Genomic DNA, 23,664 nt, shown 5'->3' on the forward strand with positions numbered 1-23,664 from the left:
TCTCCTGAGCACCACCAGGAGTAATTCCTGAGTGCATAGCCAGGAGCAACCCCTGTGCATCACAGGGTGTCACCCCCCCAAAACAAACAAACAAATAAACAAAAAGAAATGCTGCTACCATCCTGTTCTACAAACGAAGGACCCATTCTGTTGCAGGCGCTGTGTTGAGCATAATATAAACATTACCTCACTTAATACTCATCATAACCGAAGATCGAAGTTATATTTTTAACAATATTTCAGATAAAGAAACTAACTCAGAGGTGTCTAAGTATAAATAACAGTATGTTTATGCTAGCAAATTTTGACAGCTACTGAGACCCAAGTCTGATTTTGTTTGCTTTGGCTTTGGAGTCACACCCGGCCCATGCCAAGGGCTTACTCCTGGCTCTGTGTCCAGGGGTCACTCCTGGCAGTGCTAAGGGGTCCACACGGGGAGTCTAGGACTGAGCCTGGCTTGGCCACATAAAGGCAAGCACCTTTTCGATCTCTCCAGCCCACCATTCAGTTTGTTGTACCATGTATCCATCGTAGCTATAATAAAGCTGGGCTATAATCACAGCGAAATGACTGCTCCCAGGAGAAAAATAAATAAAAATATTTTGTGACTAGATTAAGACAAAAATGTCAATAATTCTATTAATTGGAGAATTTTCATTTGTTTTTGTTTCTGTGGGGAATACACCTGCCAGAGCTTGGGGGTCATTCCACAGAGTGGAATCTGTGAGCCAGGGGTCAGCCTCCTGCATACAAGCATATGTTCAGACTCTGGAGCTTTCTCTGGTCCTAACGGGAGAGTTTCATAAATTCTCATAATGGGAAAAGAAGAGATATGTCTTTCTGCTTCCTTCATCAAAAGACTCTATGTGGAAACAAGACTATAATTTCCTACACAGAGGAAGAAAATCATACATAACTATGTTTTCAAATCATCTATCATGATTACATACTTTCCCAGACAAGTAAGTGAGATGGTCCGCTCAGGAGGGCACCTGATTCCTCCCAGTGGCCTTTGGATTTCAGCACGGGGCCCTCAGGTCACTGGATGCTCTTGCTAAGGGCTGTTCCCTACTGCCCCATCATTCAGATGCAGGAATCTACACAATACTGAAAATCTCATTAACTCTGCTTCCTTGGTTTTCCAAGGATCACTGCATTAAGCATAAAGTGAACCTCTGAAATCTCAAAGGTAGTCTCGGCACTCAGACAAAAGCCCTGGGCTCTTTATGTCAAGATACATTCTACCCTGCTCTTTAAAAATGAGTAATTCCCAGAGTTGAACACACACCCAAACTAAGTAGCTATTAATCCATTCAACGTCACGATCAAGTACTTCTACCTTTGCTCGAGTCCACAGCTGTGTGATGAACGGCCAGCCCGCAAACGCAGTAAGGCCCACGGTGAGCACGTGGCGGTGGAAAAAACTCAGAACCTAGCAACACGGTTCAGGGAAGAAAAGAAAAATCAGGTCATTTAAAGGGAGATAAATATGTACGAAAGAGACTGGAAAAATGTTTTGAAATGGCAAATTACTTACTAATACTTCAATCCCCAGGGCAAAGACTAACAGGGAGCCAACAAAATGACTCAGAGAAAAGGTCAGCAGTGATGAGAAAAGGTCTTGAATGACTTGAAATCTGTTGAACAAGGTTACATATTAAAGGATTATACTCCTGAATTTAAAAAATTAAGTCATAGGTGGTAAAAGAATTATGCAAAGCTCTGAATCAGGGAACTTTCAGTTCACAGATTATTAAAAAAATGACAATAATAGCTAATATAACATATGTGTATAGACATATTATACAGAGAGAGAGAGAGAGAGAGAGAGAGAGAGAGAGAGAGAGAGAGAGAGCACGCAGTCCAATTCCTTCCAAACGATAAAGGGGTAATGGTGTGTTCTTTCATCAGTTTTTTCCCATTCTATCTTATTGCTTAATACTTCCTGTTTTTAAGGGATAGAAGAGAGATGTAAAAACAATTATAATGTGTATCATGACAAGACACCCCAGACACCCTTTGGCTCTCGCCTGGTCTTCCTGGTCTGCTTCTGCTTTCAGGGCTTAGTTTTCTCATCCGAGGCTTGATCATCCCAGACATTCGAGTCTAGCTCACAAGCACAGATGAGGAAATGAACAAAACGTGTGGCTTGACCTTCATGATACTCTCATGAAGTTTCTCATGATACTTCTCTCTGAGAAAACTTGACTCTCACCTGAAAGCTCTACCTCTAAGGTGCTCGAGGATTCCATTTAGGGGCTGAGGTGAGTCTAAAGAGTTAGTGCACGTGCTTCACACCAGGAGGCCTGGGTTTGATCCTCAAAACCATGAGGCACCCCCCACCCCTGCCAAGCACTGGGCAAGGGCTAATGACTGAGCACACAGGGTCAGGCTCAAAACAATACAAAAAACCAGGGTCGGAGTGATAGTATAGTAGGTAGGGCATTTGCCTCGCACGTACTAACCCCAATTCAATTCCCAGCGTCCATACAATCCCCCAAGCACCGCCAGGATTAACTCCTGAATGCAGAGCCAGGAGTAACCCCTGAGCATCGCCGGGTGTAATCACAGTGAAATGACTGCTCCCAGGAGAAAAATAAGTAAAAATATTTTGTGACTAGATTAAGACAAAAATAGTCAATAATTCTATTAATTGGAGAATTTTCATTTGTTTTTGTTTTTGTTTCTGTGGGGGGACACACCTGCCAGGGCTTGGGGGCGACTTCCAACTCTGGGCTTGGGGGTCATTCCACAGAGTGTGGAGAGACCATCTAGACCATCTAGAGCCAGGGGTCAGCAAAAAAAAAAAAAAAAAACACACACACACACAAAACCAAAAAGCTTAAGTTTTAAAGGCCAGAAAGGCCAGACCGAGGAAGTACTTAAATTCACAGCCCCAGGCTGGAGCGATAGTACAGTGGGTAGGGCATTTGCCTTGCACACCACCAACCCGGGTTCAGTTTCCAGCATCCCATATGGTCCCCCGAGCACCGCCAGGAGTAATTCCTGAGTGCATGAGCCTGGAGTAACCCCTGAGCATCGCCAAAAATTCACAGCCCCTATGTACCTCCACTAATCTCTGTTCACTCGAGCTGATTGCAAAATGTCCCTGATCTGGTTCACACAATGCCTAGATGGGGAAAAAGCACGGGAAGAAGGCATGCACATTTCTGTGTGAAGCAGGAAGACACGCTGGGCTGTGAGCTGAGGAGAAAAGGTGAAACAAGCTGCCCCTGGCATCGTCCAATGACAGTGCTTTGCTCCCGATTTTCCTTATTAAAGATACTAGACAAGAGAACAAGCCAAAAGTTCCCCAGGATAACAAATAATGAATCAAATGGGGTATTCAGCTGTTTATGCTGTAAATGAAGAGAGGGAATTGGAGATTTGAAGGTATTTTAAGTATCTTGAAGGACGCACTTAGGCTCCAATAAGTTAATACTTTTAACCGTACATTTAACTGTCAGCGCAACGCAACACAAAAGACTGTAAGGGGTGTCACTTACTCTGCTAGAACTGCGTACCATATTGGCAGCGGCAACAAGCAGTACACGTAATATGTCCAGGGACAGGACTGAATCAGCAGGAAAACTGTGACAAAACCGCCGAGAACCACAAAACTATATGGCAGGAGAAGGCTTGGTTTCTGAAAATCAAACACAACACTGAAATACACCCAGACCCATGAGAATCAGTACTTTTAAAAGATGTTTTCTCAAGTGAATAGAACATATTGCTTCCTGGGGTTTGGCGACTAGATGGCTAATCTACAAATTGCATTCAAAAGCAAACTGCCATTAGAGAAGCATACTACAGAAGAATAAACTGAATAATCCATAACTTTTTCAAGCAGGTAATTCTCAATTTATTATTTATTTATTTATTTGGGAGGGGGTCACACCCGGCAATGCACAGGGGTTACTCCTGGCTCTGCACTCAGGAATTACTCCTGGCGATGCTCAGGGGACCATATGGGATGCTGGCAATCAAACCTGGGTTGGCTGCATGCAAGGCAAACGCCCTACCCGCTGTGCTATCACTCCAGCCCCATAATTCTCAATTTAAAAGTCACTAATTTCCTCAAGTTTGTGGGACCAAAGCTTATTTGCAATTGTACCATATTTCTCCTCAGCAATGATTTCTTTTGAATTGAATTCACTAATTTACATTGACTAGTCCACTATAGTCTATTTATCCTGAAGAAATGAGGGGACTTAATCTTGGCCGGCTATGAGGCTTCTGTCTATTTCAAGTTCAAACCAGGCTTCCTCTCTGCCCCACCACTGTGGGCTTATTCAGCACCACATAGCGTCTTCGCATCTTTGCATCTCGGCTTTGCAGCCTCCTCCGCTCCGAGAAGGGAACTCCCCATCCAAGCCATCAACGAGGGCCTCCACGGAACAGGGTGCTCCCGGGAGGAATGACCTGGGTGAAGGAGAGAGATTCCAAGGCTGGGGAAAGCACAGCTCTGGAAAGCTGCGACTGCAAACAGCAGAGGGCAAGTAACAGAGAGTGGGGAGTAAAGCAGGGCTCAGCTCCTCACTCCCTCTGCTTCCCCCGACTTTGATAACCAAAGTGAAAGAGGATTTTTCAGGAGCACCGGGAGTTCGGGTAGAAAAGCAAGAGAGGGGCTGGAGCCAGGAGCAACCCCTGTGCATCGCAGGGTGTGACCCGAAAAGAAAAAGAAAAGAAAAAGAAAAACAAGAGAGCTGCATCCTTTTTAATAACCCCTGTCTACTGGTATGAAAAATCAGCATAAAGGAAGTAAGAAACAAGGATAAACGGGAGCAGAGCAGCAAAACGGAAGGTCAAGCGAAATGTAGCACTGGGCAGTCTGGGGCTGCTCAGGGCAGATTTCTGAGCCAGGTTGTGTCATTTGCTCACTTGTATGACCATTCGCAAAACTCTTTCTGAGATAAGTTCACCTCCCCTATAACGTAGGACGAATAAATTCCATATCGATTTGTCATGGCTGGAGACACTCGCTAAATATTAAGCAAAAATCTTAACAAAATGGCCAGAATATTATTACTATTTAATAAATTGTGACCGTTATTTTTATGTTCAGTGTCTACCCTCTCGCACTTCCTTGTATTAGCCCCAGAAGTCCAACGGAAATCTGTCCGTAGAAAGGGCGCGGGAGAACAGCAAATTCAAACACGTATCGATAGGTGAACCCCCAGGCTGAAGGCAGTCAGAGCAGTATTCAGTGTGAGAGAGGAGGATGTTTACATCGTTTACAGAAGAGTAAAATAAGGTTTAAAGGATTCCTAACTAAGGTGGAGAAGCAGCTCCACGGCTGAGCACATGCTTTGCATGTAGAAGACCCAGGCTCAATCCCTGACAGAGTATAACCACCCTACTGCCATCAGGAACGACTCCTGAGCACAGAGCTGAGTAACCCCAAATCACTGCCGGAACAAAAACCAAAGAATCCATTCATAATAAGGTAGGGTGGAATTACCTAGTTCTTTAATATACAGTGGCACTGTAGCACTGTCCTCCTGATGTTCATCCATTCGCTCGAGTGAGCCCAGTAACATCTCCATTGTGAGACTTGTTGTTACTGTGTTTGGCAGATCAAATACATCATGGATAGCTTGCCGGCTTTGCCAAGCGGGCGAGATACACTCGATAGCTTGCCGGGCTCTCCGAGATGGGTGGAGGAATCAAACCCAGCTCAGCCAGGCTGGCTGCGTGCAAGGCAAACGCCCTACTGCTGTGCTATCACTCCAGCCCATACATATAGTAGGCATTTATAAAGGACATGTATTTTTAAGAAACTGAAAACAAAGAAGTTGATTTGGCTGAAAAAAATAGAAAGGACATGAAGTTACAAGAATTGGGAACACTTTCTACTTTGTTGTAAATTTACTTACCATCCCCATCCAGATTATTATATGCCATGGGCACTGTGATAACTCCTTTATCCAGCAAACCTTTTAAACTTACAGCAGGTGCTGGCACTCAAGAATTTTAAGCCAGACAGGTAGAGACAGAAATATGAATATGGTTTAAGGGATTGGTACTGTGAGATTTATCTAGGTACCAAGAAAACAAAAGAAAGCATGTGGCAAAATTAGTATTTTGTTCTGAAGCAAAAGATATCAGACTTAGCAAAAGCAAAGGAAAAGCACATCTTCTAGGGGATAAATGCAGAGTTCAACAAGGAGTTGCAGCAAATTATATTTAATGGGAAGCGACTATTCATTGAAGACTGCGTGTGATGGTTATGGCTTAGAAACCACCTTGATACAAGATGGGGTACAAGTACCATAAACTCTGTAGTCAGACCTAAATGTAATTCCAGGGCTGCCATTCCCTTACTGATCAATTTGCCTGTGTGAACCTGTTTCCTATCTAGCAACACACACTAATGGTCCTTTTCCTCCTCACCGGCCCTCTAAGTCAGCTAGACCAGGGCCTGATGCTCTTCCCACAGCCTCCTTCAGCACACGCCATGTTCTGCGTTATCCTGCTCCCCCTTTAAAATGTCTCTGTGGCAATAACCTCCTCTGTGAACCACCTCACCACTTCAGCTGCAGGATCCCATTCCAATAAGTGCCCAGGAAACTAGAGTTTCCAAAAAGCTCTCCATCTCTACCTTCAGTCAATGCTCCATAACCGGAAGGCCTCCTTCAGGACTTCCTTTACTAGATTCTATACTTTTGGTGCAGAGGAATCAGAATGCTGTTTCAACTGAAGCCGAATAGTTCAACTTACTTTTAACGACCTCAGCTTTAATGGTCAGCTTTATGTGTCAACTCGGCCAGGCTATAGTTCCCAATTATTCAATCAGCGCTAATCTAGGTGCTACTGTCAAAATTTTTTAGTAGATGTGATTTAAGAACTCCATGTACTCACTAGGTGTATTCCTGGAGGCCCTAGCACCAACCGGACCCCTGGTGGGTCATAGAGATGCAAGGCTGGAACATCACATCTCTTGGTTGCTAGCACTCAACCCATTCCATCAACCCCCACCTCTTGTGGAAGGAAGGAAAGAAGGAAAGGAGAAAGGAGGGGAGGGGAGGGAGGGAACACTAAATCTTTGAATACAGACACCATACTAATTTTTTAAAACTCTGTAGGCTAGCTTTTAGGCCTTTGATGACTGCAACCTAATCTACATTGTCAGTATTACTTTTTCAGTACTTTGAACAAACTTTTCACTGTCTACCCAAATTGAACTATTTATTTTGAGGGCAGCTTAGTGTAGAAAGAGTGTGGATTTATGTGTAATAAAATATTATTTCTGCTACTTAACACTGGTATTTCCACAAAGAAAATGTTAAGCTTAAATGAGTGATGCATATAAAGTATCCAAGATAATTCTGGAATAGTGGCGTGCAATAAGAATTACTTGTTGTCAAGTGGTACAATATGGAAAGTATCATGCTAAGCGAAATGAGTCAGAAAGAGAGGGATAGACATAGAAAGATTGCATTCATCTGGGGGATATAAAGTAACAAAGTATGAGATTAATACCCAAGAATAGCTGAGATCAGCACCAGGATGATTACTCCATAACTTAGAGGCCAGCCGGGTATCCTAGAGGAAAGGGCAGTTCAGATAGAGAAGGGAGCACCAAATAAAGGATGTTTGGAGGATCCTCCCAGGAGGGGAGATGCATGTCGAAAGTAGACTATGGACTGAACATGTTTGCCACTCAATGCCTCTTTTGCAGACCACAACACCCAAACGGAGAGAGAGAACACAGGGGATTGCCCTGCCACAGAGGCAGGGGGGGATGGGGGGATGGGGGTGGGAGGGATAGTATCCATGAAAAACGGGCACTGGTGGAGGGATGGGTATCTGATCATTGTATAATTGAAACCCAAGCACAAAAAATTGTAAATCTACAACTGTAAAAAAAAAAATAATAATAATAAAAAATGATTTGGAAAAAAAAAAAGAATTACTTGTTGTCCCAGAAAATAATATATTTTCCCCAATTTGCTATTTTCATGCTATTCATTTTTTACCTAGTTCTCATCCTCTCCCCATGAACTGACTTAAATTTCTACTAAGGCTTACATGTTATATCACCCTAAGTGTGCTCTCTTTAAGGTGAGTCTTTGATATTAGAACCAGACAATGAACACATATTACAGTCACGAAACATTAAAGACGTTTCTTGCAATGTAGCATAGTGCAATGACTTTTATCTGACAAGATGATTATGTCTATCTACCTTTTGCCGTCTTTAAGTCTAAGCAGCTGGAGGCAGAATGTGAATTTTCTATTTCTTATAGGACCTATGAAATTTCTAAAATTATACTATACATTCAATTACCAGATTAGCCAGTAAAAAACTACCAAACTATCAAATATGCCGATGACACAGCAATCCAAAGACATACCCTTTCTCAGTAACCCAAACATTGAGATACACATGGAATAGTAACGGTCCAGAAAGATAGTATAGTGGGTAAGGTGCCTGTCTTGCATGCAGCAGATTGGGTTTGATCCACAGCATCTCATATGGTCCCCTAAGCCCTGCCACAAGTGATCCCAAAGCACAAAGCTAGGAGTTAAGTCCTAAGTACTGCCAAGTGTTTTCTCTGGCAGGCACACACACACACACACACACACACACACACACACACACACACACACACGATAGTACTTGGCCAAAGAGTGTTCTCGGTTCAAATCTCAAGTTCTCCATATCCTAGCTGATAAGGGAACCTTAACAAGTTCCTCAAAGCCCCTCAGGTTTACCTTCCTCTTTTGTAAACATAAATTACAATGCTTAGTTCCACACTGCTCTGAGATGAAAACAGCAAAATAAATTTCAAGTACCCAGCAGTATGCCTATATATATCCATTACTGAAACACTGTTCTTTCTGTCTCCTACCATGTAAGAAATTATTCAAATTATGAAAATTACTTGGGGAAGTTATTTAAGATGCATTAAAAGCTATAAAATATTGGAATGAGCATTACTGTTCTTCCTTTCATTACAGAAAAATAAAATATAAAATCTGTGAAAGTTACCACTGGAAATGTTTGCAGACTATTATTCTTAGTAATATACCATCCAGATAGATTGCGTTTTAGAAGATTTAGATATAGTAATAATCATTAGAGAGGATGAAGTAAAGTGGCATAATCTCCCTGGTAAATGACTGCAATATATTTAAAAGACTAAAGTGTTTTAATGTAGTAAAACCATATATGTACCATCATATTTTCTCAGCTATATGAAGCATTATTGTGGAAGGTTTTATATTATTCACTTAAAGGACAGTAAACTAGAGGGTAAACAGAAAGTTCTGGAAACTGAATTGAGAACTTTTGAAACTTGGGGCTAGTGAGATTGCTCACTGGGCTGGCACACCTGCCCTGCTTCCTGCATGATGCCCTAAACCTCAGGAGTGACCTCCAAGAACGGAGCCAGGAAAAGCCCCAAAGCATCACTGAGTGTGGCCCTCCCACTTATTTTTTGAAAATTGAAAGGTTGAGAATAGTTTTAGAAAAACATATAGTTAAAAATGAACATTTTGGTGCTTGGAGCGATAGCACAGTGTATAGGGATGCATGCGGCCTTGCATGCGGCTGACCCGGGTTCGATTCCCAGCATCCCATATAGTCCCCTGAGCAGCGCCAGGGGTAATTCCTGAGTGCATGAGCCAGAAAGCCAGGAGTAAGCTCTGGGCAATGCCGGGTGTGACCCAAAACACACACACACACACACACACACACACACACACACACACACACGACATTCTGAAATAAGTTCTTTTTTCTTTTTCTTTCTTTTCTTTTTTTAATCACTTTCCTGCTCCTACACTTGTTCTGAAGTGGCTTCTGGTCATCTGCTCTATAATAATATGGAATACTTACATTAAATGAACACTTATGAAAAAAGAACAGAAAATTAACACCAACAGAAAACTTAAGTTTATATTAGCTATCTTTAAAGACCTCTTAAGTTTCTGAATCAACAGTATACAATGTTTTTTCCATCTAAATAAAGAGATAAATGAGAGGGTAAGGACGGAATACAATGAATTGCACTGTCTGAACTACTAGACTTAATCTGGTGCAGTTTCCTTGTTCTTAGTGAATACACAGATGACCTGCATCTTCATTATATGTTCGGAACTTACCTTAACTTCTTTCTTAACACCTCTGGCAAAGCTGGAATGAGACTTGATGACCAACAATGACACGTAGGAGGCCCATCCCACAAAACCAAGAACCACGTTGAAGGCCAAAAACAATCTGTCGTAAGTGTGATAATAGGACAATCCTTTCAAAGCAAGATGCATCAGCTCCGTGCAGATGGAGACCTACAGGGGAAGAAACAGAACCTGCCACTTGAGAAGAATGCATAAACCTATCAGAAGACGGAAATTATTAAATGATAGAGTGAACTGCAGAGACTGCATCAAGAATAGATCTTAGCATAGTGAGGAAATAACGAACACCCAAAGGCAGCAGAGACAGAGAACTGGTCTTTTGTAGGGAGCAGATCACTGTAGGGGGAGGGGAGGAAGAGCATGGGGTGGACAACCAGACAATGGTGGACACTGGCGGAAGGACTGGTGCTGGAAGGTTTTATGTATAAGATTCTTCAATAAAAATAAAATTAATTGAAAAATCAAAGAACAGATTCTATGACTGGAGAAATGGCTCAAAAGACTGGAACACATGCCTTGCATGCTGTAGGCCCTGGTCTAATCCCTGGCACTGCATGGTCCCCTAAATACTAACAGGAGTGACCTCTGAGTACAGAGCTGGGGAGGACAGTGACAGTGACAGTTACAGGAAAGGTTATGTTCAATGTAAACTGTATATCGTATGTACTGTAGCACTGTAGCACTGTCCTTCCACTGTTCATCGATTTTGCTCAAGCAGGCCCAGTAATGTCTCCATTGTGAGACTTGTTTTTACTGTGTTTGGCATATCGAATACGCCATGGGTAGCTTGCCAGGCTTTGCCGTGCAGGCGAGATACTCTCGGTAGCTTGCTGGGCTCTCTGAGAGGGGCGGAGGAATCGAACAGGTGGGGCATGTGCAATGCAAATGCCCTACCTGCTGTGCTCTCGCTATGTACAATGACTTAAAATGTTGTGAAAATTATCTTCACAAGATATGTGAAAGATGAAATGAAATGAAATGAAAGTAAAAGATAGAGCCAAATAATGAAGTTCACATTTAAGTAATTTTCACCCTTCATAGATACAAAATTAATTATAAAAATTATTTTTAAAGCTCTTTTTTTTAAATTTAGCAAAAAACTTATTCCCTTGTTGATGTTGGGAATCAAACCTACATTTGAAAAAAAACATAGGGGCTGGAGCAATAGCACAGCAGGTAGGACGTTTGCCTTACACGCAGCCGACCTAGGTTCGATTCCCAGCATCCCATGTGGTCCCCCGAGCACTGCCAGGAGTAATTCCTGAACCAGGAGTAACTCCTGTGCTGGGTGTGACCCAAAAATTAAAAAAAATTTTTAAAAAATCATACTCTAACACAGAAATTCTGATCCGATTCAGCCAGGTCTCATTCAAGTGACTCCATTCTTCTCTGGAGTCACTCCCTAGCCCAGGAGTTTAATAACTTAGAGAAAAAATGTCATTTTGAAAACATAATGAAAATAAGCACTGTAGGTAAAACTTATGCATTTTAAAGGCCAAAACCAAAATTATTTCCTATTTTAAAATTATATAACCACCTAATGAGCATAAGATTAATAAAAACCAAAGCGCATTATGAAGAACTGAAGCTTCAGTATTATCACTGAACTCTGATAAAATGCAGGTAATTCCAAATGTACAAATATGCCTTACTCTATAATATGAAGCCTAGAGAGACAAAACTTGACAAGATTTTTTTCATTACAGAAAACGGCAACTGCGCATCTCTAATGTTAATGTTAGAAAGTTTATTCAGAGTGGAATGCCCAGGGCTGTGACAGTCACTCAAAGTCCCGCGGTTTCCGAGGACTCCCTGGACTTCTCACAGTGCTCTCCGTGGCCATTCCTCCCCACACCCACCCGAAATGATGACCAGCAGTTTCTGAAGAGAAGGCCACCTTGTCTTACTTACCGCTTCATCATACTTCCTCTGCTTTATATTGAATCTTGCTTTCGCTAGAAGGTTGAACTGCTGAGAATCAGAAAGCAACCTATAAAACAGAGATACACATTAAAGGTTCCCTTAATTTTCCTGTTTTCAGGTTAACAGAAAACAGACAGTGAATACTGAGAAAATCAACAAAAAAGAAACCCTGACCTAACCTGGTTATCCAAACTCCTCTAAGAAAGTTTATAAGTTTGACTTTCTATACTCAAAGTTTCAGTCCCAGACTGTATTGATGAAGGTCATATAAAACATCATTTTACAAAAACAAAATCCTATCAGCATGGCAAAGGGAAGAGCAAACAGGCAGATGAGCCCCCGCCTGCCCCCACCCCATGCTCATGGTACTCAGGATGGACAAGGCGTCCCTGTGCCAGGCGGATCCATCCGGGTACAGGGGACCCTGTGCCAGCCAGGGCCCAAGAAGCTTCATTTCCGGGCAGACCCTAACCAACAAACAGTCAGCAGTGTGAACTTGTGTACCATTTTTAAACTATCCCATACACCATTTGGGGTTTCTATAGCTTAAATTTCTCTTTCTATTATTTCCCTGTCCTTATTTTACCACTACGGAACCTTAAACACATAAAGAGATACCACTAATACTCTATCATACGAGTGCACGTGTATGGATGTGTGTGTATATGTACACGGGTGTGTCAAATCGCTGTATTCTTTCTTCTTAGGTCTTGAAGTCTTGAAGAGGAAAAACAGTCTTGAAGAGAAAAAAATAAGGTTTGCAGGAAGTAAAAATTTGGGACCTCCCAGTTGGTTATGAAGAGTCTATGGGCCCCTCCTGGCAATTCCTGGCCATACAGGGCACAAGTTTCATGCTGGGCCAAGGACACGGTGGTACTTAAGCTCTGCAGGGCCGGGGGTCACATGGGCACCCCAGTAGTACTCAGAGGCCTCAGGGCCTCCTTGGCAATGCTCAGGGGCTCCAGAGATGCACCTGGAGATACTCAGAAGAAATCATGTGATCCAGGGGTCAGACTGAGGTCAGCTGTGTGTAAGGCCATCACCTTAACACCTTAACTACCTCTCCAGCCCCAAGTGAAAATTTTAAGCTATGTTATAAATTTGGGGGGGGGTGTCCACAGACTTTTTTCAGAAATAAAAGTCTTGGCCAGGAAAATGCACATTATCTGGAATTTTACATACAATTTCAGAAAGTTTATGAACTTTAGAAGCCTATCTTAAACTCCCTTAGAGTTCTAGAGAGCCCCCAATGCCCTATTAAGAATCCGTTGTAATTCCAAGGACTCCCAGATCTTTCAGGGACTACTATTTCAGGCTGCTTGAAGATCACCCATTCTGGAGCCACCAAGCTTTGGAGAAGAAAAGTAGTAGGAAGTAAGAACACATTAAAGAAAAACAAGTCACAGTGCTGCAATGACTTCATCCACCACACACACATCTGGGACACTGCAGAGAAGGCTCAGGAATGTAACTGGGGAGGGGAGATGTGCTAGAGAGATAAGCAGCTGGGATACCTGCCTCGCATGTTCGGCCTGGGTTTGATCACCAGCACCCCATAGAGCCCTCGAACCCAGCCAAGAGAAGCCCTTACCAACACCAGTAAGCCCTGGTCTGAAAAACGTAATTGGAGAGTCAAAGGACACAGGTAGTCTTTGAAGGCTATTATCTAGTTCAATTTTACAAGTTCCTATGAAATCTCTCCCTTGCTCTGATACACTCTGAAACTGATGTGAGCACCTTACGTGTACTTCATCCATTCTAAATTTCCCCAACTCCTGATGGCCCTCTCCTTTCTCTATTTTTCTTTATACCCAATGTAAACACAAAATGACCTATTAAGTGGTAAAACTTGTCATTCTCCACCTAACTTGTATTCACAGTTGAGTTCTTGTTCATTAACACACTCCCCTCTCTGTCTCCAAAATCAAGTAACCATCGTCTTTTATGATCTACTCCAAATCTCACCTCATAGCATTAGTACTTTAGCATGGTCTAATAATCAATTTATTTCTCTTCTATTAAATTAGAACATCATGCGACGACTGGAATGGGAAGGAATGGGAGTGAAGATAGATGGTCGGCAACTACACCACCTCCGCTTTGCTGATGACATTGTTTTAATAACACCAAACATCAGCCAAGCGGCACAAATGCTGGCCGACTTTGACCGTGAGTGTGGAAAGGTAGGACTACAGCTGAATCTTACGAAGACAATGTTTATGAGAAACAGCCTTGTTCCTGACGCCCCATTCGCTCTCAATGGAACGACCATCTCCGAATGCAACAGCTATGTGTACCTAGGTCGAGAGGTCAACATGACAAATGACCTGGCACCCGAGCTGCGCAGGAGGAAGAGAGCGGCTTGGAACGCCTTCAAGAACGTCGAAGAAATAGCTAAGAGGACGAAGAACCTCCGGCTCCGGGCACATCTCTTTGATTCCACTGTTCTTCCTGCATTAACATATGCCTCAGAGACCTGGGCTCTACGCAAACAAGATGAGAACGCCATTCAGGTCTCCCAAAGAAGAATAGAAAGAGCTATGCTTGGAATATCACGTTTCACTCAAATGAGAGAACGAATCCGGAGTTCTGATATCCGTCGACGATCAAGGATCAGGGATGCTGTCTCATTTGCCAAGGTGTCGAAAATCAGATGGGCTGGTCACGTAATGAGATTTAAAGACGACCGTTGGACTAGAGCTGTTACTGATTGGATTCCACGGGATGTCAAGAGACTGCGTGGCCGCCCACCTACCAGATGGTCAGACTTCTTTGTCAAGGTCATGAACGATCGGTTTGAGGCTCTCCATGTTCCCGGAGCGAAGAGATGCCATTGGGCTACACTAGCACGCGACAGGGACAAATGGAGACGTTACTGGCGCCCGCTCGAGCAAATCGACGACTAACGGGAAGTTAAGTGATTAAGTGATTAAATATTAACTTCCTGGTGGACCATTAATTATTTCCATTAATATCTATAATAATACTCAGCAAAGCACTAAGCATATAAAATTAATCAATAAATCTCAATTGATTAAAAAAATATCAAAATACTGTACAATTTTAAAAGGAAAAAAAGAGAATAATAGATTTTGTCATTTGTAAGGCACTTAATGATTTACTGAATTACACAAAAAGATAAAAGGAAGCTTGTCTAGAACTAAATTGCTTAATTTAATTTAATACACATTTGCAAGCAAAGTCTGAGAAAAGACACTGAAATACTTTTATGTTCAGTACATTATATATACATGAAACATTATGTACAAAGTACTTTGGTAGAAAAACCAATTCAGTCTAATGTATAGTTTTTTCTAAGTGGACAATTTATAAACAGAAGAGAAATATTAAAAGTTTATAACATGCCTGAAGATCATTAAAATGTTTTGCACAAGTCTCTCTGTATGTATGACATTAAAGATGCTCATAAATTCATCCCTTAATATAGTTAAGTTTTAATTTTTCACAAGTTGGAAAAGAGTGCAACACACTTTGGTCTGTTGTTCTCCAGTTATGTAAACTAAAATCACACAACCATCACAGGCTACACCTAGCTTGGCAGCAGTTTCATTGAGAATAATGCAAAGCCAAGACCCACCTGTTCTGAATGCTTGGTTCCTATTTTTTTTCATTTTTTCATTTCATCATCCTGTTATTCGTCAATTGCCTCGAGCAGGCCCCAGTAACGTCTCTTTCATCCTAGCCCAGAGATTATATTCAAGGCTCTTTAGGAGAATGAGACCCATCATTGTTACTGGTATTTGGCATATTTGGTACGCCACGGGGAGTTTGCCAGACTCTGCCCTGTGGGCAGGCTACATTCGATAGCCTGCAAGTTTGTCCAAAGTAGGAATGAAACAATAAGATGTCATAAAAAAAAGTTCTGATAAGATGTCGCGCGGCCGCGAATGCGGCCGCGTGGTTCCAGGATCTGGATTTTATAGTCTCTGAGTCTTGGCCGCTGATGGGATTACATGGCGCCAGGTTCCTATTTTAGGGTTAGAAATTGGGATGGAGACCTTTCAGGTAAGAAAAGATACCTGAAGTGGGAAAGACATTAAGTCAAAGGTTTGGCTAAGCCACTCCCTGCTATAGGCATCCATTAGGTCAGGTCAATGGCCCGAAGGCACCTTAAGCTGACCCTCACGGCAGGAGACACAGAGTGCCACAGAGTCACAGGCAAAGGCAGTTGTCCCGCCTCTCACTTCCTGGGCCTTCCCTTCCCTCCTCTGTTCACAGGCCCCTGGAGAGCTTACCAAAACCTGGCAGTTTGGGTGTGAACTGAACAATTCAATCTTAGAACAGGATTCCCAAAGTACTCCACTCCCAAATCTTAACAAAAACAGGTTATTTTAGACTCTTCAAAACTTGGTCATTGTATTTGTTGCAGTTTTTTTGGTATGCAATTTTAATTTTTATTAACAAATAAAAACACTACCAAATATACCCTGACATATATCACAAAACAAGACTTCATCTATTTGTCCTGTTAAGCCTTCTACTGATGTATATAAATTTAAAGAATGCCTATTTTACTTTATATAAATTAATATACTTTAATATAATTTAATATAATTTACTTTATATAAATTAATATAAATTAATACATTTTCTATATTCACCAACAAAAAGATGCTCGACTCCAATTCGACCCACCACCTGGCCCCCTGGCGCCGTGTAATCCCATCAGCGGCCAAGACTCAGAGACTATAAAATCCAGATCCCGGATGAGAACAGTGCAGTCTTCTGCCCCGCGCCTGGGTGTTCCTTCCCGGAGTCCCTTGGAGGGGAGCGGGTTGAGCTTTCCTCCCCGCCCCGGCCAGGGCTACGGCAGCCGGAGACCTCCAGGACCAGCCACCACCATGCTGAGACCACTCTCCGCACACCTCCAGGACCAGCCACCACCATGCTGAGACCACTCCACGCGGGTTCCGGGGCCGAGACCTCCAAGCCTACTCGAATTGGAGTCGAGCATCTTCCACCCAGATCCTCCAAATTCCAGTAGGCGGGGGTCACACCCACCACCTGGCCCCCTGGCGCCGTGTAATCCCATCAGCGGCCAAGACTCAGAGACTATAAAATCCAGATCCTGGAACCGCGCGGCCGCATTTGCGGCAGCGCGACATCTTATCAGAACTTTTTTTTATGACATCTTATTGTCTCATTCCTACTTTGGACAAACTTGCAGGCTATTGATTGTAGCCTGCCCACAGGGCAGAGTCTGGCAAACTCCCCGTGGCGTACCAAATATGCCAAATACCAGTAACAATGATGGGTCTCATTCTCCTAAATAGCCTTGAATATAATCTCAGGGCTAGGATGAAAGAGACGTTACTGGGGCCTGCTCGAGGCAATCGACGAATAACAGGATGAAATGAAAACCAACAAAAACTAAATATTGATGCATGGACATCTGTAAATACTTTGTCTATAACTTCTACAAATTTTATCACATAATGTCATTTTCTAGTATGAGACAAATTTATTCACCAGAGACCAAAAAAACCAGAGAAGGCTAAAATATCATTATAATAAAATGCTAAGGTAATAAGCTTAGAGCTCAGATGTTTCAGCTGAATAGTTTGAAGGCTTTTAAGTCTCAATTCTACCATTTATCAGAAACACATTCTATGAAATGAAAAGCAGGGAAACAATATTACCATTTCTTCTATTTTTTCATCCTTGCCTAACAATCTAGCCTTTAGTTTCAATACTTGAAGGATTTCATCTAACGCCACAGTTTCAATGACGATATCTGGACAATTTCTAAATCTGGTTTAGAATCTAATTCTTACTTCTGAACTCCAGGCTGTTCAGAAGCACAATCTGTTGAGCACAATCACGGATGCTCTACAGGCTTTTCAAACTCAAAATATTCACACTTGAGCCTCCCCTGTTCTCCCGCTGCAGTCTGGGAAATACACGAATATCCAAGACACTATCAAAAGAAGAAATTTCACAACTTCGACTCTCCCGTTCTCTCTTATTCCTGGCCTTTACCTGGAACTTAATGGATTCCATTTCCCATTCAGCTAAATCTCCATCTTCCTTCCAGCCATACCTTCTTAGCCCATGGGCGCTATTCCTCCAGGCCCCAGGCAGATAACCCTCACCCCGCTCAGTGACAGCCTCCCCAGCACACCGCCTGCAGCTCCAGCAAAACTCTTACTATCTTCTAATTCTAAAATTTAGACGAAGTTCGGTTCTGCTTCAATGTCTTCGTGTGGCATTTGAGATAATGATGGCAGTGTCGGGAGAATTTAAAAGCTAACAGATGTGACTTGCATACATAAAGCTAGTGTGAACAGGTAGCAGTGAGGATAACAGACACAGAAATATTGCAAGACCTCGTCACTCTCTTGAATCACTATTATGACCTTTAAAATTTTTTATTGAGATTCTGTAGTTTACAATACTGTTAATGATGGTTTCTTGTGCACATCGGTCTAACACCATACCTACCACCAGTGTATTCACCTGCCTCCCACGAGGTGCTATGGTCTCTTCTACTGTTCTTTTGGCCTCCGATTTTCTCTTTCTGTACACAACAGGTATTTTGCTTTTCACAAGTTATCTATAAATTACTGTTTGAGGTAAGTTTTTCCTAAAGTTTTAAAAAAAATTGCTAAAAGCATTCCCTCTGAGATCAAGCACAGGCAAAACTGTTCACTGCCTCCACATTTGAGCGGGGTGGAGGGATCAGGGGTTTGGGCCACAACTGGCGGTGCTTATTCAGGGCTTACTCCTGGCTCTGTGCTCAGGGTCACTCTTGGCGGGGACCAGAGGACTATATGTGGTGCTAGGACCAGAATACAGGTCAGCTATGTGCAAGGCATATATGCATTACTTTGCTGTACCATCTCTCTGGCCCTTCCACTTTTGGTCAGTGCAAAATTAGACGTCAAAGAAACATCAGGCAAGATGAAAAAATCAAAGGGGGCTTTTCCCACTCCAGAGCAGTCTATCTTCTCTCGTGAATATGTATTTCTCTCTCACATCTCTCTAAGTAAATTCTTTAAATCAAAACTATTTTGACTTCACACACACAAAAATAGTAGTAATAACAAATCAGAGGGATCTTAACTGGAAAAGAATGCAAACTATCACTATCTGAAGATGACATGATACTGTATATAGAAAACCGTAGATGGGGCTGGAGCAATAGCACAGTGGGGAGGGCGTTTGCCTTGCACGCAGCCGACCCGGGTTCTATTCCCAGCATCTCATATGGTCCCCTGAGCACTGCCAGGAGTAATTCCTGAGTGCAGAGCTAGGAGTAACCCCTGTGCATCGCTGGGTGTGACCCAAAAGGCAAAAACAAAAACAAAACAAAACCGTAGAGTCCATGAAAAGACTCCTAAAAACAAACCAAAATGTAAAGTAGTCAGCTACAAAGTCAACACAAAAATCTATCGCATTTCCATATGCAAATAATAGAAGAGAAAGAGATCAAAAAGTCTACTCCATCCATAAATGTACAAAAACATCAAGTACCCAGGAGTCAACTAACAAAAGATGTGAGAGATTTATACCTTGAAACCTATAAGTCAGTTAAGAAAGAAACAGAAGATGACCTTGGGAAATGGAAAAATATTGCTCATGGATTAGAAGAATCAGTATTGTCAAAATGATCATCCTCTCTAAATTATTATATAGATTCAGCACAATCATTTTCCAAATTTAGATGACATTCTCCAAGGTTCTTTAGATGACTTAGAATAGTCAATAATAAAACTTGCATGGAATCTCATAAAAACACCCAGAATACCAAGCCAGAAGAGAAGTAAGAAATTGGGAGGTATCTTATTGCCTAGCTTGAAACTGTTAGTGATCAAAACAATACGGTACTGGAATAAGGACAGAGTCTCTGACCAATGGTTTAGGATCAAGTATCCAAAGACAAATTCCCAGATCTATGATCAATTAATTTTTGACAAGGAGGCAGCTTACATAAAGAATTTATAAAGATCAAAACAACAATAACAAAACCCTATTAAAAACAGGAAGAAATAATGAACAGTTATTTCTCTGAAGAAGACAGATGAATAGCCAATAGGCACATAAAAAAGTGCTCATCATCACTTATTATCAGGGAACTCCAAATCAACACAACAATGAGGTATCATCTCATACCGGAAAGAATGGCACACATCAAAAATACTGAAAACAATCTGTGTTGTCATGGATGTATGAAAAGTCTCATTTTGTGCTGATAGAAACGTCTGGTTCACTCTCACAGGAAACAGTATGGACACTTAGAAAAATAAGAACAGATATGCCAGCCACAGAACCCAGAAATTCCGCTTCTTGGTATCTACCCTCAGAACATTCATTCAAAGGACATATGTACACCACTATTTATTCATTGCTGCACTTAGCGCAATGGCCAGCATATAGAATCAACCTGTGTCCAATCATAGATACAAGTGGATAATGAAAGTGTGCAATTAATACACAATGGAATACTACGCAGCTGCAAGCAAGCGTGCAATTTGTTGCAACTTGGATGGAACTGGAGGATACGATATTAAAGTCAGAAGATGGACAAATACCAGATGATCTCACTTATCTGTGGTATGTAAGAGTATGCAAGGTCTCAAGAGAGATACAAAGATTACTGTGGTTGATAGATTACAGAATTGAGGAGGACAGGGAAGGAAAGAAACTGAGTGCGACAAAGAAAAGGCAGACAGGAAGGTGTAACAGGGGCTGGAGGCAGAAGCCATGGACACACGGATAGTGAAGGTCTATCTATATATCCGAACCACAAACTAACAAGATGGAAAGCAAGAGAGTCAAACTGCCACAACCACACTTAAAAAACGTGCCTGCAGAAGGGACCAACCTGAAAATAGTAGCTGGAAATGATCATTTTGGACAGGAACTGAGTGTTGAAAGTAGGTCAAGGGATATACCTGGTAGCCTTTCATTTTCTGTATTGCAAACCATAAGGGCCACAAGGAAAGAAAGAGACAGAGACAGACAGAGAAAGAGAGAGAGAGAGAGAGAGAGAGAGAGACATAAAGAGAGAGTCACAGAGATACAGAGACATAGACAGAGAGGAGAAGAAAAGTGCCAGCCACAGAGGCAGGTGCCTGGGGGTGGGGCGGGAGGGAAACGGGGGGCAACGGTGGTGGGAAATGTGTATTAGTGAAGGGTCAGGTGTTGGAACATTACATGACTGAAACCCAATCATGAACAACTCTCTAACCAATATATATCACTGTGATTCCGTTAAAAAAATTTTTTTAAGAAAATAAAAATAAAATTCCCTTAAAAATAAAAGCACTGCACTGTAGCACTGTCCACCCAATGTTCATCGATTTGCTCAAGCAGGCACCAGTAATGTCCCCATTGAGAGACTTGTTACTGTGTTTGGCATATCGAACATGCCATGGGGAGCTTGCCAGGCTCTGCCATGCGGATGGGACACTCTCAGTAGCTTGCCGAGCTCTCCGAGAGGAACAGAAGAATCGAACCTGGGTCAGCCATGTGCAAGGCAAATGCCCTACCCACTGTGCTATTGCTCCAGCCCCCTTAAGAATAATACAATAAATAATTTTTTTTTAAATGTGCTTGTCAAAGAGACAGGCTGGGTGGGGGAAGACAGTAAACTGGGGATGCAGGTGGAGGAAAATTAACTCTGGTGACGGAACTGGTGTTGGAACATGGAATTCCTAAAACTCAGCTATGAATAACTTTGTAAATCATGGTGCCTTACTAAAACTTTTCAATTTTTAAAAAGTCACTGAAAAAATTGACACACAGTACATCTTTGGGGTATACAGTTATGAGTTTCGGAAAATGCCTAGATGTCTACTATTCCCAAACATTAGAGTAATGTTTTTTGCCAACAGAGGCAGTAGGTAGGGAACGCGCAGTAGGAAACGTGATGGGAAATACCCCTTGCTAATCCACAGCTGTCTGGCCCTGCCACAGTCTGAAACGTGGCGGCCCTCATACATGCCACAGTTCAGGTTGGGTCTTCGTAGTAGCAATACTACGCATCGGGTTTCCTCCCAAACTGGTCCTCCCAGAGTTGGCCCGGATGGAACACAAAACTCTGGCGGTTATCCTTAGCTCTTCTCTCCTTCTGACACCCTTTCAATCCGTCAGCAAATCCTATTATTTTGGCCCTAAATTCATTTCCCTTTAGCACTCCCCATTTTCCTGGAATACTGCAAGAAGCTGACTTCTCCTGTGACGGGTTTTTACCTTCCCATGTTCCTGCTTTGCACTGCAGCAATATGGTCACCAAAGAACAATCCAAGCACAGCTCTTTCGATTCCTCTTTGGGAGACCCGAATAGCGTTCTCATCCTGTTTGCGTAGGGCCCAGGTCTCTGAGATGTATGTTAATGCAGGAAGAACAGTGGAATCAAAGAGATGTGCCCGGAGCCGGAGGTTCTTCATCCTCTTAGCTATTTCTTCGACGCTCTTGAAGGCGTTCCAAGCCGCTCTCTTCCTCCTGCGCAGCTCGGGTGCCAGGTCATTTGTCATGTTGACTTCTCGACCTAGATACACATAGCTGTTGCATTTGGAGATGGTCGTTCCGTTGAGAGCAAATGGGGCGTCAGGAACGAGGCTGTTTCTCATAAACATTGTCTTTGTGAGATTCAGCTGTAGTTCGACCTTTCCATACTCACGGTCAAAGTTGGCCAGCATTTGTGCCGCTTGGCTAATGTTTGGTGCTATTCGGGTCTCCCAAAGAGAAATCGAAAGAGCTATGCTTGGAGTATCACGTTTCACTCAAATGAGAGAAAGAATCTGGAGTTCCAACCTCCATCGACTATCAAGAATCAGGGACGCTGTCTCGTTTGCCAAGGCATCAAAAATCAGATGGGCTGGACACGTAATGAGATTTGGAGATGACCGCTGGACTAGGGCCGTAAGTTACCGACTGGATTACACGGGAAGTCAAAAGACAGCGTGGCCACCCACCTACCAGATGGTCAGACTTCTTATCAAGATCCTCGATGATCGGTTAGAGGCTCTTTGTGTTCCTAGAACAAAGACGTCACTGGGCTACACTAGCACAGGACAGGGACAAATGGAGATGTTACTGGCGCCCGCTTGAACAAATCGCTGACTAACGGGAAGTCAAGTGGTCAAGTGATCAAGTGACGAACAATCCATATCCCTTTAAATTTCTGGAGCTTGAACATCTCCAAAGCCATCCCACCTGACCCGCAACAGCACCTCACAAATGTTGCAAGATGCTTGATGATGAGAACCACCTGTTCTCTAATGCGCCTCCAAGCCCTCTGCCCCCAGTTCAGGTCACTGCAGTCCTTAGCCTACTGGCTCTTCCTTTCGTCCAGCCCTTGGCACTGGCTGGCCCCTGGCTGGCATGCGCTTCCCTCAAACATCTGCACATTTAACTCCTTGACTTTCATAATCTCTGCTCGAATGTCAATTTATCTGTGACTGTCTCTGAACAAAAATGGTTCAACAAACACATCCCTCCTCTGGTCTTCCCTCTGTGTACCAGAACATAGCCTCGACAATAGATCCCAGTGATCCGGCCCCCTGGAGCTCAGAACTTTGTATATCCGTCCCCTTGGGTAACTTTCTCTAAGCAATAGGATATGGCAAC

At 42.7% G+C, this 23,664-nt stretch overlaps 1 protein-coding gene across 1 annotated transcript in view; it reads right to left on the reverse strand.

Annotated features, from left to right (window-relative positions):
- PIGN (phosphatidylinositol glycan anchor biosynthesis class N) overlaps positions 1-23,664 on the reverse strand; it is a 121,359-nt gene that overhangs the window by 55,992 nt on the left and 41,703 nt on the right. Inside the window, exons 14-18 of the mRNA XM_056106954.1 lie at positions 12,058-12,136; positions 10,114-10,296; positions 3,507-3,646; positions 1,538-1,637; positions 1,340-1,432 (exon numbers count right to left, since the gene is read on the reverse strand). Of these exons, the coding sequence (XP_055962929.1) occupies positions 1,340-1,432; positions 1,538-1,637; positions 3,507-3,646; positions 10,114-10,296; positions 12,058-12,136 (595 nt within the window). The remainder of the gene's footprint in view (positions 1-1,339; positions 1,433-1,537; positions 1,638-3,506; positions 3,647-10,113; positions 10,297-12,057; positions 12,137-23,664) is intronic.

This window comes from Sorex fumeus, unplaced genomic scaffold (assembly GCF_029834395.1).
Source record: "Sorex fumeus unplaced genomic scaffold, SorFum_2.1 ptg000151l, whole genome shotgun sequence".
Lineage (NCBI taxonomy): Eukaryota > Metazoa > Chordata > Mammalia > Eulipotyphla > Soricidae > Sorex > Sorex fumeus.